Here is a 13,296-nt window from a genome sequence, read left to right on the forward strand (position 1 = left end):
CAATTATATGTTTAGCAAAAAGAGATTCCGAATTGTGTTGTCTGATACATCTATTATGCTCTGCAAACTGTTAAACTTCCAACTTTTATTCATGAAAAGGATTTAAATGACGTACTGAGTCTAAAACGTTAACAGAATTAAAGTAATACCTTCGTCATCATCGTCTTCATCGGGAGACTCATCTCCTTGGACCTCATACCTCCAGCTGGCCTGTACATTCACGTAAGGGTCTTTTAACCGTATTAATTGCACAGTGGTTTCTCGCGGTGTTATGCCATTTAATAACATATGCTCCACACTTTTGAATACTTCTCTTACCGGCAATTTCTAAACAAACTTAAAATTTATTTAAAATATTAAGACTTGGGACTTACTTACCAACGAGGTGTCCAAAAGTTTAATAAACTCGGGAAATTTCCGGATTTTAGGGTGATCGGTGAAAAATCGCGCCTTAACCGTGCGATAAGGAGCTCGATATTCGGGGCATTTTTTTAAGTAATCCACAATATTTTCCAATATTACTTGGTATTGTGAGCGTCTCCTAAAGTAAAACCTCCTGCAAATAGTGTGAATGTTATTTTTAATTCGGTATTGTAGATTATGAGGTACCTTAGATGGTACAGTCTACCACTTTTCACCTTTTCATCGTAACCGACAAATTTGTCGAAGAAATATTGCTTGGTCACAATATTTTCCTTTACCAACCTTTGGGTTTGTAAAAAGAGGCTTCTCGAGTCCATTTTTAACACTGCAAATACATAGAGGTTTGCTTAGAGGTTTCTTAACATTATTTTCATGAAATAATTGAAAAAAAATTGGGTACAGCAAGGGCTTTTCTTACCCAATACAGTAAAACTCCTCTAATTCGAACTTCTTTATCTCGAAATATTCCCTAATTCGAATATTTTATACTACCAAAAAAGGTATCATCAAGTTTATATGATATTTTATCTCTATAAGTCGAATTTCTCTATTTCGAATTTTTCTATAAGTCGAAATAACGTTTAACGCATTGCCGATGGCTAACTCGAATTTTGCGGGGAAGTACAGACATTTTTCTAGGAAAAATCTGTTTGTTACATGGATTTGCTATTGCATCATTTTTCTTTTTATTAGTTCAAACGGAAAAAGGCTCTCATCGCGACGTGGCGGTTTTGTGGTTACAGTTTTTTGGTGCGTATGCGAATTAAGACATTTTGTTTTTATTAAAAATAATTATGGCTAAGAGAAATTTAAAGTGCTTACCATTATGTGAGAAATTGAAATTAATTGCTGAAGTGGAAAAAGGTGAAAAGAAAAAGAAGGATATTGCCGAACAGTTTGGGATACCACCCAATACTCTGTCAACGATCCTAAAAAACAAGGATAGACTTTTAGAAAAAAAAGATGATTACGCTTCAAACTGTAAGAGGAGAAGGCTTACACCTTGTGTGAATGAAGATATTGATGGGGTGAATTGAAGTGGGTTACTACGGCACGAAATAAAAATCTCCCTCTATCTGGAACTCTTATAAGAGAAAAAGCTAAGGAGTTTGCAACTGCTTTAGGGCGGGACGATTTTGCAGCTAGCATAGGATGGTTAGATAAGTTTAAAACTAGGCATAACATCGTTCAAATGTCTTTATGTGGTGAAAGTGCTTCTGCAGATTTGGCGTCTTGTGAAGAATGGCAAAAGAATGTATTGCCCACTCTGATCGGTCAATATGATAAGGATGACATTTTTAATGCTGATGAAACAGGAGTTTTCTTTAAATGTTTACCCAACAAAACACTAGCATTTAAAGGACAAAAATGCCATGGTGGCAAAAACAGCAAGGAACGAATTACAGTTATGGTTGGAAGTAATATGAGTGGGACTGAAAAGCTTAGGTTGCTAATCATTGGTAAGTTAAAGAATCCACGTTGTTTTAAGGGCATTAAATCATTTGCAGTGGACTATGAGTTTAATAAAAAAGCATGGATGAAAGTGAGATTTATGAAAAATGGCTATTAAAGCTTGATAAGAAATTTGCAGCCCAAAGAAAAAAAGTTTTACTATTCGTTGATAATTGTCCTGCACATCCCAAGTCTGTTGAATCTAAGTTAAAAAATATTAAACTTGAAAATTTTCCGCCTAACCTTACGTCAATCTTACAACCCATGGATCAAGGAATTATAAAAAATTTGAAGCAACATTATAGGAAGCGGATTGTTATGAAAGTTTTAGCCCATATGGAAGTGGCAACTCCTACAACTGTGACGTTACTTGACGCAATTCAAGATCTTAATAAAACGTGGACTCTGGACGTAAAAGAACAAACCATTGCTAATTGCTTTAGAAAAGCAGGATTTGTTAAAGATAAAGTTCAACAAGATGCTGATAACTGGGACGAGGATGACCTTGTTGAATTAAAAACCCTGTGGACCTCATACAGAAGGACTATAAACATGAGTGATGTTTCATTTGAAGACTATGTGACGATTGATGATAATGTACAAACAACAGGTTTTCCAACTGATGAAGAGATCCTAGAAAGCGTAATAGAAAATCTTGTTCTAAATAAAAAAGGTAGGCTAGTCTAGATTATGCCTTTTTAGATTGTAAGAATTGTTTTGTATTGTTTCAGACCCTGAAGAAAATGAAGATGATGGCCAAAGCGAAGGTGAGACTGTTCCGACACCTACAATTGACGAGACGATTTCTGCTATTGAAAAGATAAGATGTTTTATTTTATCCAGAGAAAATATTCCATATGAAATACACAATTCTTTAAATTTATTAGAAGATTTTATAGATAAGGAAAAATGGACCAATTTCACACAAAAAAAAAACTGACTTCTTTAAAAATTAAATTTATAAACATATTGATATGCTACATATTATGTAACACACACAACATACAAAATTTTAGTTTTATACGAAGAAAATACTTTTTGGTACTAATAAACAATAACCCCTTAATTAGGCGTTTTTTTCTGTAAGTCGATTTTTCCATAAGTCGAATTTTTTAGTCTGTCCCTTGAAGATTCGAGTTAGAGAAGTTTCACTGTAGTTGTATAAAAAAACGAATCTTGTAGCTCAAAAACTTCTTCAGTTAGAGGCAATTTTCTAAATCAACTTTTGAACACTTAGAACCACTTAAAATAATTTAATTGTTTTTCCAAAGTACTATAAAGGAATTTCTGGATGGATTTAAGTGTAAAAATGTGCAGTTTTGGTTGGGTCTAATTTTATTTACTCTTGAAAATATTTTCACAAAATATAAGAATTTTCTTAAAAGGATTTTGAGCAAAGATGGAGCATTTCTTACCGAATAATTTTATATCAGAGTGATTTTTGTACCTCAAAAACTTACTGAGCTACAGGCAATTTTGTCCACCAAGGTTCAATTCAAAGTTTTGAAGCATATATTGCTTGGAATATCAAAATATTAATTTTTTCACTAAATTATTGTAATATTAATTAGTTCTACATAAAATTGCATCGGATATTACTTACAATGTTGTAAAGCTGCCGGACCCAAAGTAGTTTTACCATAATCCCTGGCTCTCCCAATAATTTCTAGTAAGCAATAATCATTTGGTAATAATTCCAATGTGGGATCGGCTATTTCCCCAAATAGCGCACTTCTCCTGTAAATTTACTCAATAAAATAATTATCAAGCAATATTCTAATTGGCAGATCTAACCTTAGGTCTGCATCAGCCACTAACACCAACTGATTCCCATAACTAATCGCCTCTTGCAAAGACATCATTCTAGCCCGTGTTGATATATCGACTCTCTGATTCAGGTTGCTACAGCAGCCCCATTCGACTGTCGAAGTTCCAAACTTTTGAGGAATTTCAGTCTAAATGATATAAAACCGTATTATTGAGAGAATAGCAATAGAAGAACTCTTTACCGAATAAATGTATGGTAAATCACTATGAATCTCTTCTTCAGTTTTCGGAAGCAGCAAGTCCTCCCTTGGAGAAGGTAATTTATAGATTTTAATTTTTTCATTGAGGCAAATGATGTTCCAGAAAGCCTCCTGGAATCTATAGGGGATTCGGTCCACTTTAAGGGTATGATTTATTCTTTTCCATAATGCTTCTAATGTGATTCCATCTAGGCCTTCCAGCATGATTTCATCAAATAGTGTATGTATGAAACTGTAGTTTGTAAATTGATCAGGCCTAAAATAGAGAGCTAAGTGATAAAAAGTAAGAGTTATAGGCAATATGGATGAAAATTTAAAATATATATAAAAGGAAATAATGTAATGTAATTAACGGATTAGAGGTTGTACAAAATTGGCATAATACTTTTAAACTGGCTTTGAGCGTCAATAAAACTAATTACATGGTTTTTTCGATAACCTCAGTCAACCACCCTGAGTTTATTAATATCCAACTCAAGAGCTCAACCAGCAATATTTTTGCAAAAATTGTCCAAAAATTGACAAACAGAAAAAAAAATAGATCATATTTTTTCGAAAATATCCTTATTCTCAAAAACCTATTTTTTAATGATTGCTTTTGGCACTGCTCTCACCAAGGTACATCACCGTTTATTATATAGTGGAGACTTCTTGCAAATATTTGTTAAAGTTATATTGGATATAACTCAATAAAAACTATAACTTACTTGGTGTATTTTTCATATTGTTTTTATAGACTTACTTCTTTTAATTTTGAGTTTTTGATTTTTTGTAATAGCAGCAGTCTTTGCACATATAGGTGTCTAGTCATCTAGATGCTATGTTACAATACCTTTTTCTTCTAGTATCTGTCAAGTGAATTGTTCAAATTAAAGGTTCTTATATCCCCGGCATAATTAAAATATTGTGAATAGAAAACTGTACCTCAGTACAAATACTATAGATAATAATAAATGCGGGGCTACTGTAGTCTCCAAAACATTTAATTGTTTGTTGGTTTATTTAATAAAAAAAAATCATAACACAGTCCTAAATTAAATAAAACCTTAACTTATAAAACTTTTAAAGCACAAACATCAAATCAATGTTAATTTTAATAGTTGCTTATATTGTAATATAATACTAAATAGGACTAACTAACCTTACATAGGATCTAAAGGATCATAATTATTAACATTATTAAAACTGTACAGATCTGTATTGCAACTAAGATGATGATGATGATGTTCCTTTGTGTGATGCTCTGGGTGGTTATGGCTTGCATCATCTATTTCAGGCAGCAACTAGACAGGATGTTTGCTTGGATAATGTCTTTGTAAGTCCCCATATCAATGTACTTTCATCACTTGTTGTACATCCCAATATCTCAGACCATGATGGTCAGCAGGTTGACTTTTCAGTACCTACATCCCGCAGTTTAATACATACAAAAAAAATATGCCGGCCTGTAACACAACATGGGATTTTTAATTTCCATAACATTATTTCAGATACACCTTGGCATTTTGTATCAGAGCCTAACATATTGGTTGAAGAAAAGTTTATCACATTTCTAAACATTTTAGAGGATACATGCTTGAAGTGTTTTCCCATAAAGCAGTTTACTGTGAGATCAGATCAATCCAATAATATTTCCTGGTTTAGTGACGAGCTTAGAGGGATGCGTGAGAGGCTTAGGTTTCTTGAATTGGTGAGTAAACAATACACAGATGTATATCATAAAAATGTGTTTCTTCAGTACAGAAATAAATACAACAAAGCAATAAAAGTAGCAAAAATTAAAGCAAATGACCGACTCATTCAATCTTCAAGTAATCCTGGTCGCACTATGTGGCAAGTCATAAATAAATCTTGTGGCAATAAAACTGGAAGGGTTAGAGATTGTAGTCTTACAGCGAATGATTTTAACAACTTCTTTTTGGGTGTAGGTCAGGGTATCATGTCAGGAATGCCAATTTCAAATATTGATCCAATATCATTGATTCCCAAACATGATATTGTTTTTCCTTTCAATGAAGTATCCTATAACAAAGTCCGTGATATTATCTCCAGCCTCAAAAATAAAAATAATAAGGATATTTTTGGTCTAAATGTTAAAATATTAAAATCAATTACAAATGAAATTATTGTTCCACTTACAAATTTAATCAATTTGTGCCTTAAAGAATCATGCTTTCCATCTGTTTTAAAGGAGGCACTTGTAATTCCTTTGTTTAAGAAGGGTGATTGCAATAAACCAGATAATTACAGGCCTATATCTCTTTTACCAATTGTGTCCAAGATTTTAGAGAGGTGTCTAGCTGAACAGATTGTGGACTTCTTTGAAAAAAACAACTTATTTAACAAATGTCAATTTGGTTTTCGTAAAGACAAAAGTACAGTTCTGGGCGTCTTGGATTTGGTTTCAGATATTCTTGAAGGTTTTCAAAATTTTCAATATGACACAGTTCTTTGCTGCGACCTGAGTAAAGCTTTTGATTGCGTCGACCATGGGGTCCTTCTTGGAAAGCTCAAAGCCTATAATTTTAATCCATCAAGCATTCAACTTATGAAATCTTACCTTGAGGGCAGGTGTCAGTCTGTGAGTTTTGCTGGGGTGGCGTCGGCAATAGGCGATATTACAATAGGTGTGCCTCAGGGGTCAATTCTGAGACCCATTCTTTTTTTAATATATATCAATGATCTTCCACTAATTAGTGAATATGCAAAATTTACCCTCTTTGCCGATGACACCACAGTATCCTTCCGGGCTGACACTCTGGGTGCTTCCCTGGAGGGATCCCTGGTGGCGCGGGAAGGAGTTGAAAGCTGGTTCTGCAGCAATCGGCTTCTCATGAACTCAGATAAGACACTTAAAATCATTTTCTCTATGAGGGAACTTGGGCAGGTGGAGTCTGCTGACACAGCTAAATTCCTAGGAGTCACACTAGACCAACGTTTACATTGGGGTCATCACATCAACCAACTGACTTTAAAGCTAAACAAAGCTGCCTATCTAATAAGAGGGCTCAGTGATAGGGTCTCAGCAGCAGTTCTGAGAACTGCTTACTTTGGTGTTTTCCATTCACACTTGTCATATAGTATTCTAGCCTGGGGACATGCATCTGATACCAAACGTGTGTTCGGTATACAGAGAAGGGTGATAAGGGTACTAGCTGGTCTTGCATATAGGGAGGACTGCAAGGCATCCTTTAAACAACTTGGCATTCTCACCCTGCCCTCAGTGTACATTTTGGAAAACCTTCTGTATGTTAAACGTAATACTCAGTCTTTTACTACTCACCAAGATATACATGGCTATAATACTCGCCATAGAACTGACTTTGTACCGCCTTACTGCCGTCTGGGAAGGTGTCGGGATGGACCTGGCTTTTGGGGAATAAAATTATTTAATGCTCTTCCCTCTGAAATAAAATACTTACCTCTAAACAGTTTTAAAACAAAAATCAAAAAAGTTTTATTAGTGAATGCTTTTTATTCATTAGAGGAGTTTTTTAACCACATATTTTAAGGTGATTTTACTGTGTTTTTATAACATCATTTATTGTTTTAGTTATAGTCGAATTTTAATTTAATGTTCTTAGTGTTAGTACTGTTAAGTAGTCTGTTTTGACTTTACCTATGTATTTTTTGACTTGTGTAAAATTTATATTACTGGCATCAATAAAAATTATGATTATGATTATGATAAGATATTAAACAATGCAAATTTAATCAAGGATCAAATTAGTAAAGTTTTTCGTGTTGGGAAGAGGAGTACAGGAGTGAGACCTATCAAGGCTGTTCTTGCTAATGAACAAGTGGCATTGAAGATTTTGAGGAGCAGAGTGATACTGGTGTTAAATTAGGTCCTGATCAGACTTTTCTCCAGAGAAAGCAGTTTAAGGAACTAAAGCTTACTCTTTCGAATCGCCTTAATAATGGAGAACAAAATCTGGGAATCAAGTACATTAGAGGAGTGCCCAAGATCGTGCCGTTGAAAAATGTGAGGTCTCAAGATGGTGATAACAACTCAAAAAACGATTAAGCCTCTACTGCCAAAATGTTGGTGGTATGCGCACTAAAATTGAACAATTTCATCACGGAGTGCAGCTGTCTGACTATTCTGTCATAATCCTAGTTGAGACTTGGTTGAATGAGGATATATCGTACTGACCGTAGCTTGGAATCAAGTACAAAGATTAGAGGTGGTGGGGTGCTTATAGCAGTTAGTAATAAATTTAGTTCTAGAAAAATTGCTACTCCTTACATCTCAGTGGAGCAAGTATATGTAGAAGTAAATATTTGCAAGAAGTCATTTGTTTTTGGTGGAGTGTATATTCCACCAAATGCTACACGCGATAAGTACGAGTTACATGGAATGTCAGTTCATGAAATCTGTGAAAGCTATCAACAATCATCGGTGCTGGTGTTCGGTGATTACAACCTACCTGAGGCGGTTTGGTCAAATGATGTTGATGGGGTTTGTGTAGCTTGCAATGAACACTATCCAGCCCGAGTATTAGCTGAAATGTTTTCTTATCGTAATAAGTTCCAATGCAATAACGTACCAAATAACAGAAACACATTTTTAGATTTAGTATTTTCGGATTTGCATAATGTTAATATTTCAGCTGCTGTTGACTGCATTTTTAGTAATAGTTTGCACCACGTTTCTTATCATATTAATATTCAAACTGACTCATCTTCACTAATGCTTGATAAATCTTATTTCGATTTTCGGAATGCAGACTTTGGGGCTATTAACTTTCATTTGGGGGCTATTGATTGGAGTATGAATTTTGATGGGTTGAATGTTGATGGTGCTGCGGGTAAGTTAAATGATATTTTACAGGATTGCCTTGATTTGTATGTTCCTAAAAAGAGACTAAGGTCTTCATCTTTTCCTAAATGGTTTAGTCATTTACTTAAAGACTTAATTTGTAAAAAGAAGGCTGCACACAGGAAATATACGTCTACTCCCTCACCTGACTCTTATGCTCGTTTTTCGACCCTTAGATCTCGATGTAAAGTAGAACACGATCGTTGCTTTAGTGAATATATTGGTAAAGTGGAGAGGTCAGTGGTGGATGATAGTCGTTACTTCTGGAGGTTTGTCAATGACAAAAGAAAGAGCAATGCATTTCCAAATTCGATGTTTTTGGGCCGGGAAATGGCAGAGTCTAGGGAAGCAATTACTGATTTGTTTGCAAAGTATTTTGCTACAGTTTACGACAACTCTACTTATCCCATTCTTGATTCTCTTGAATTTGGTTCCCAGAATATTATTGTTGGATGCTTCACTCTCTCGGAGGTATTTTCTAAGATCCAGAAATTACCTAACAAGTTTATCTGTAGGCCAGGTAATATACCTAATGTCTTTTTAAAGAACTGTATTTATACAATTAGTAGGCCTCTCCAGATGATCTTTAATATGTCTTTACAGGGTTCTACCTTCCCAGCAGCTTGGAAGCACAGTATCATCATGCCGATATTTAAGGCTGGCAATAGGGGGGATATTGCCAATTATCGTGGAGTATGTATTCAAAACTCATTGGTCAAATTGTTTGATAGTTTGGTTTGCGGTCAGCTAACATGGCAATGCAAAGGAATCATTAGTGAAAAACAGTCAGAATTCTCTTCTGGGAAATCCACAACCAGCAGTTTGGTTCAATACAAGTGTGATCGGTTGGGGGCTTTGGAGAGGCGGGTTTAGACTGATGCGTTCTATACCGACTTCTCCAAGGCCTTCGACAGAGTGAACTTTGGTCTCTTGCTGGCCAAGTTGGAAAGTGCTGGTTTTCATGACTCCCTCTTAAAATGGCTAAAGAGTTTTCTGATAGGGAGAACTCAGAGTGTGAAGGTGCATGGCTGCACTTCTGCACCTACTAATGTAGTCTCAGGGGTTCCTCAGGGATCTCACTGTGCCCCTCTGCTCTTCAATCTATTTGTGATTGATATTGTTAATGTGATCAATCATAGTTCTGTAAGTATGTTTGCTGATGATCTGAAGCTCTACATGCAGATTAAGCAGGTGAATGATATAGCCAAACTTCAGGAAGACCTTGATGCTTTGTGTGAGTGGTCAGTGATGAACGGATTGAGGCTCAATATTTCCAAGTGTTGCTACATATCATTTCATAGAGGTTCGAAGAGATTCAATTCTACATATAGTATCCTTGGTAAGTCCTTGCAGTATGTATATATACACAAACTCACTTCAGCAGTCACTAATCATCTTAACCAGAGCAGAAAGTGCCTTGGTCTTTTCATAGATCTCGCTAAGGCATTTGATACTGTTCCACATAACAAACTGTTTGAAGTTTTGGAACATTATGGGGTAAGAGGAACTGCAATAACTCTAATGAAGAATTACTTAAAAAATAGATGACAAGTTGTTAAAATAAATAATACTTTAAGCAAAGAAGAGGTAATACAGATAGGAGTCCCGTTTGTTTGTGTTTATAATTTACTTAAACTCTCTCCTTAAAACAAAACTAAATAATGGAGAAATTATTTCATACGCAGACGACACAGCATTACTTTTTAATGGTACAGACTGGGATCAAACAAAGCAGTATGCCATAGAAGGCCTTAATCAAGTAAAAAATTGGCTGGAAACATTTAAGCTAAGTCTAAATGTCACCAAAACCAACTACATTGCCTTTTCACTAACTGCAGCAAATAGACCCAATTTTTCTCAGTTTTCTATTGATAGATATAATCAGATCAAGTAAACAGCTCATACTAAGTATCTCGGGATATATGTGGATCAGAATCTTAAATGGCATGTACATGCAGATTATCTGGCAAATAAACTAAAAAAGTTGATTTATAAATTTTATATACTTAGAACGTTTCTAAATATTAAGGAACTTATTATAATATATAAATCACTCACTGAGTCAATTTTAAGATATGGTATTTTAGTATGGGGAGGATTATATAACAATGCTTTATATAAATTAACTATTGTCCATAAATATATCTTGAAGACTATTTTTAACAAATCAAGGCTTTTCCCTACAAATCAACTTTTTACAGAACAAGCAACTAATATAAGGACATTATACATTACAACAATATGTACATATATTCATTTTAAAACTCACATAAGAAACCATATAAATCATATCCATAATACAAGATCAAGGGCTAGAGGTGATTTATACATTCCTAGCAGTTTAAAAAATATAAATTTAAAATTCTTTGTATACTTAGCACCAAAAACCTATAATCTTCTGCCTTGCACATTAAAAAAATTAAAAAATAAATCAAAATTTAGCAAGGAATGCAATAAGTATGTTCATAACCATTACCAAAATTTTGCCACTGTTTTCTAATGTAGGATAGTTAGTTTTTATACTTGTATATAATATGTAATAACAAGTGTTATGCAATTGTTGAGAGACGTAGGTGTTTAGGACTAAAAGGACAAAAATATTTCATTTAAAACTAGGACAAAAAATATAAAATCGATTGCAGGATTTATCACAATAGTTTTAAGGTTAGTTAAGCAAGTTTATTATAATTCGGAAAATAGAACCAACTTTTTTTTAAAACAACAGCGCACACAGGCGTGTTATGAACACCTAGGCGTTAATTTAAGATAGATACAGTGTAATCATATATATATATTTTTTTTTGTTCGTACATAATTTTTCTTTTTATAAAAATTACTGTAAAGTAATTAATGTAGTCAAGGATTTGGGTGTGTGGTTCGATGAGCATCTGAGATTTGTTCATCACATCTCTAAAATAACTTTAAAGGGACTAAGAGTATTGGGTGCTGTAAATAGGTATAGTTCGCATCTCTCTCTGCAAGCCTATAGACTCCTATGTCTCACTGCTTAGATCTAATCTTGAATTCTCTTCAGTAGTGTGGTCTCCTCTATATCAGAATTCAATAGATATGATTGAGAGAGTGCAAGATGGATTTTTATGGTGTACTGCATTTAGAATGGGCATTAGCTTTGATGAGTACCATCGTGAGGACATGAGAGTAAGACTAAACCTGGGATACATTGGCCAAAAGGCCTGTGGACGCTGATCTTTCTTTTGTCTTTAAGCTGGTTAATGGCTTGATTAATGCTCCTGACCTTCTTTCTAAAGTGGGTCTCAATGTTCCAAATAGAACTCTACATCATTTTGACCTTTATCATGTTCCTATGCACAGAACTGAATACGGCCGTCATTCTCCTATCGATAGATAGTCTATCCATAGAGTGTCTTAAACGCTCATAACATTGATGGTGTCAACTCAGTTCTTAGATATATATATATTTACATTGTATCATCTCACTAGCTTAAGTTATCTATTATGTAATAATCTATTTTGTACATTTATTTTGTAAAATGGGGATTCCCGAAAATTTAATAATAAATAAATGATTTTCAAAGAACCCCATTTTAAGTAATTTGGTTGTAGAAAGATTATTCCAAAGGGAGTTGCAAACCTTTTGAAAGTGCTTAAATAAAAGTTGTGTTGTTGCCTTGCTTGATAATTATGAATCTCATTATTTCTTTTTAGAAAATTCTGCCAATATGGAGCATGGTCTTCTATGCTCTATTTTGTAAATACATACATAAAGAAAGTTGAATTTTAAATTCATTTTTATAACTCAATACATGATTGACTTAGTACTAGCAATGTGTAATCATTAATGATTTGACTTGTACCTTGCTATTTCATTCTACTATAGAATTTTTTAGTATCATGTTTATTTTGTTTTTCCCAATGTATATTGAAACCTTCCATTGCTATGCAAATGTCTATTGCAAAATCATATTTGCTAGAAAAAATATGCTAAAGCCAGTGTGTGGTGAATGATATAATAATACTACTAGTAATATGTTTGATATTGATCCAATATTATTCTTAAAAATTTCAAAAAATGTGCTAATTAATAAGGACTTACCTGGCCTTAAGATCATCATGACTAAACAAATCACCATCTCGTTTATCCAGAGCCAAATATTGCCTGTTTGATGTCGGATGTGTTAATATTTCAATCTTTAAGTCTTGCCATTCCAGACTGCGCTCCTTGGCCTTCAGTTCTTCTAATTTAGTCTGAAAATCTTCGGTTTTCAAGATTTTCTTTCTGCTCTTCTTGGATTTACTCGGCAGGGATTTGCCACCCTTTTTCTTCGACAACAGCAACTTTTGATGGCTGTCGAATTTCGACACTATTTGTTTGCCCATTTTAACAGAACCTTAATGCGGTTTTATTTAATAAGGAATCTGTTGTGTTGTTAGTGAAATTGGGGAAATTATTGTAGTAAACACTTGAATAAAGATAAACAATAACAAATGAATACATAACCTTAAATTGTATTAAGGTGACTGTGTATGGTAATATTGGTAATTGGTATGCAGAGTAGAACGCAGCATATGTCGATTGCTAGCAACCTTTTT

General features: G+C 34.1%; 1 protein-coding gene across 1 annotated transcript in view; it reads right to left on the bottom strand.

Moving 5' to 3' along the window:
* LOC126750083 (general transcription factor 3C polypeptide 1) overlaps positions 1–13,290 on the bottom strand; it is a 100,963-nt gene extending 87,673 nt beyond the window's left edge. The window contains exons 1-7 of the mRNA XM_050459585.1: positions 12,800–13,290; positions 3,885–4,158; positions 3,670–3,830; positions 3,479–3,612; positions 610–748; positions 379–556; positions 150–327 (exon numbers count right to left, since the gene is read on the bottom strand). Coding sequence (XP_050315542.1) covers positions 150–327; positions 379–556; positions 610–748; positions 3,479–3,612; positions 3,670–3,830; positions 3,885–4,158; positions 12,800–13,083 — 1,348 coding nt within the window. The 5' untranslated portion in view covers positions 13,084–13,290. The remainder of the gene's footprint in view (positions 1–149; positions 328–378; positions 557–609; positions 749–3,478; positions 3,613–3,669; positions 3,831–3,884; positions 4,159–12,799) is intronic.
* Between the last annotated feature and the right edge of the window lie 6 nt (positions 13,291–13,296).

Source organism: Anthonomus grandis, chromosome 2 (genome assembly GCF_022605725.1).
Source record: "Anthonomus grandis grandis chromosome 2, icAntGran1.3, whole genome shotgun sequence".
NCBI lineage: Eukaryota > Metazoa > Arthropoda > Insecta > Coleoptera > Curculionidae > Anthonomus > Anthonomus grandis.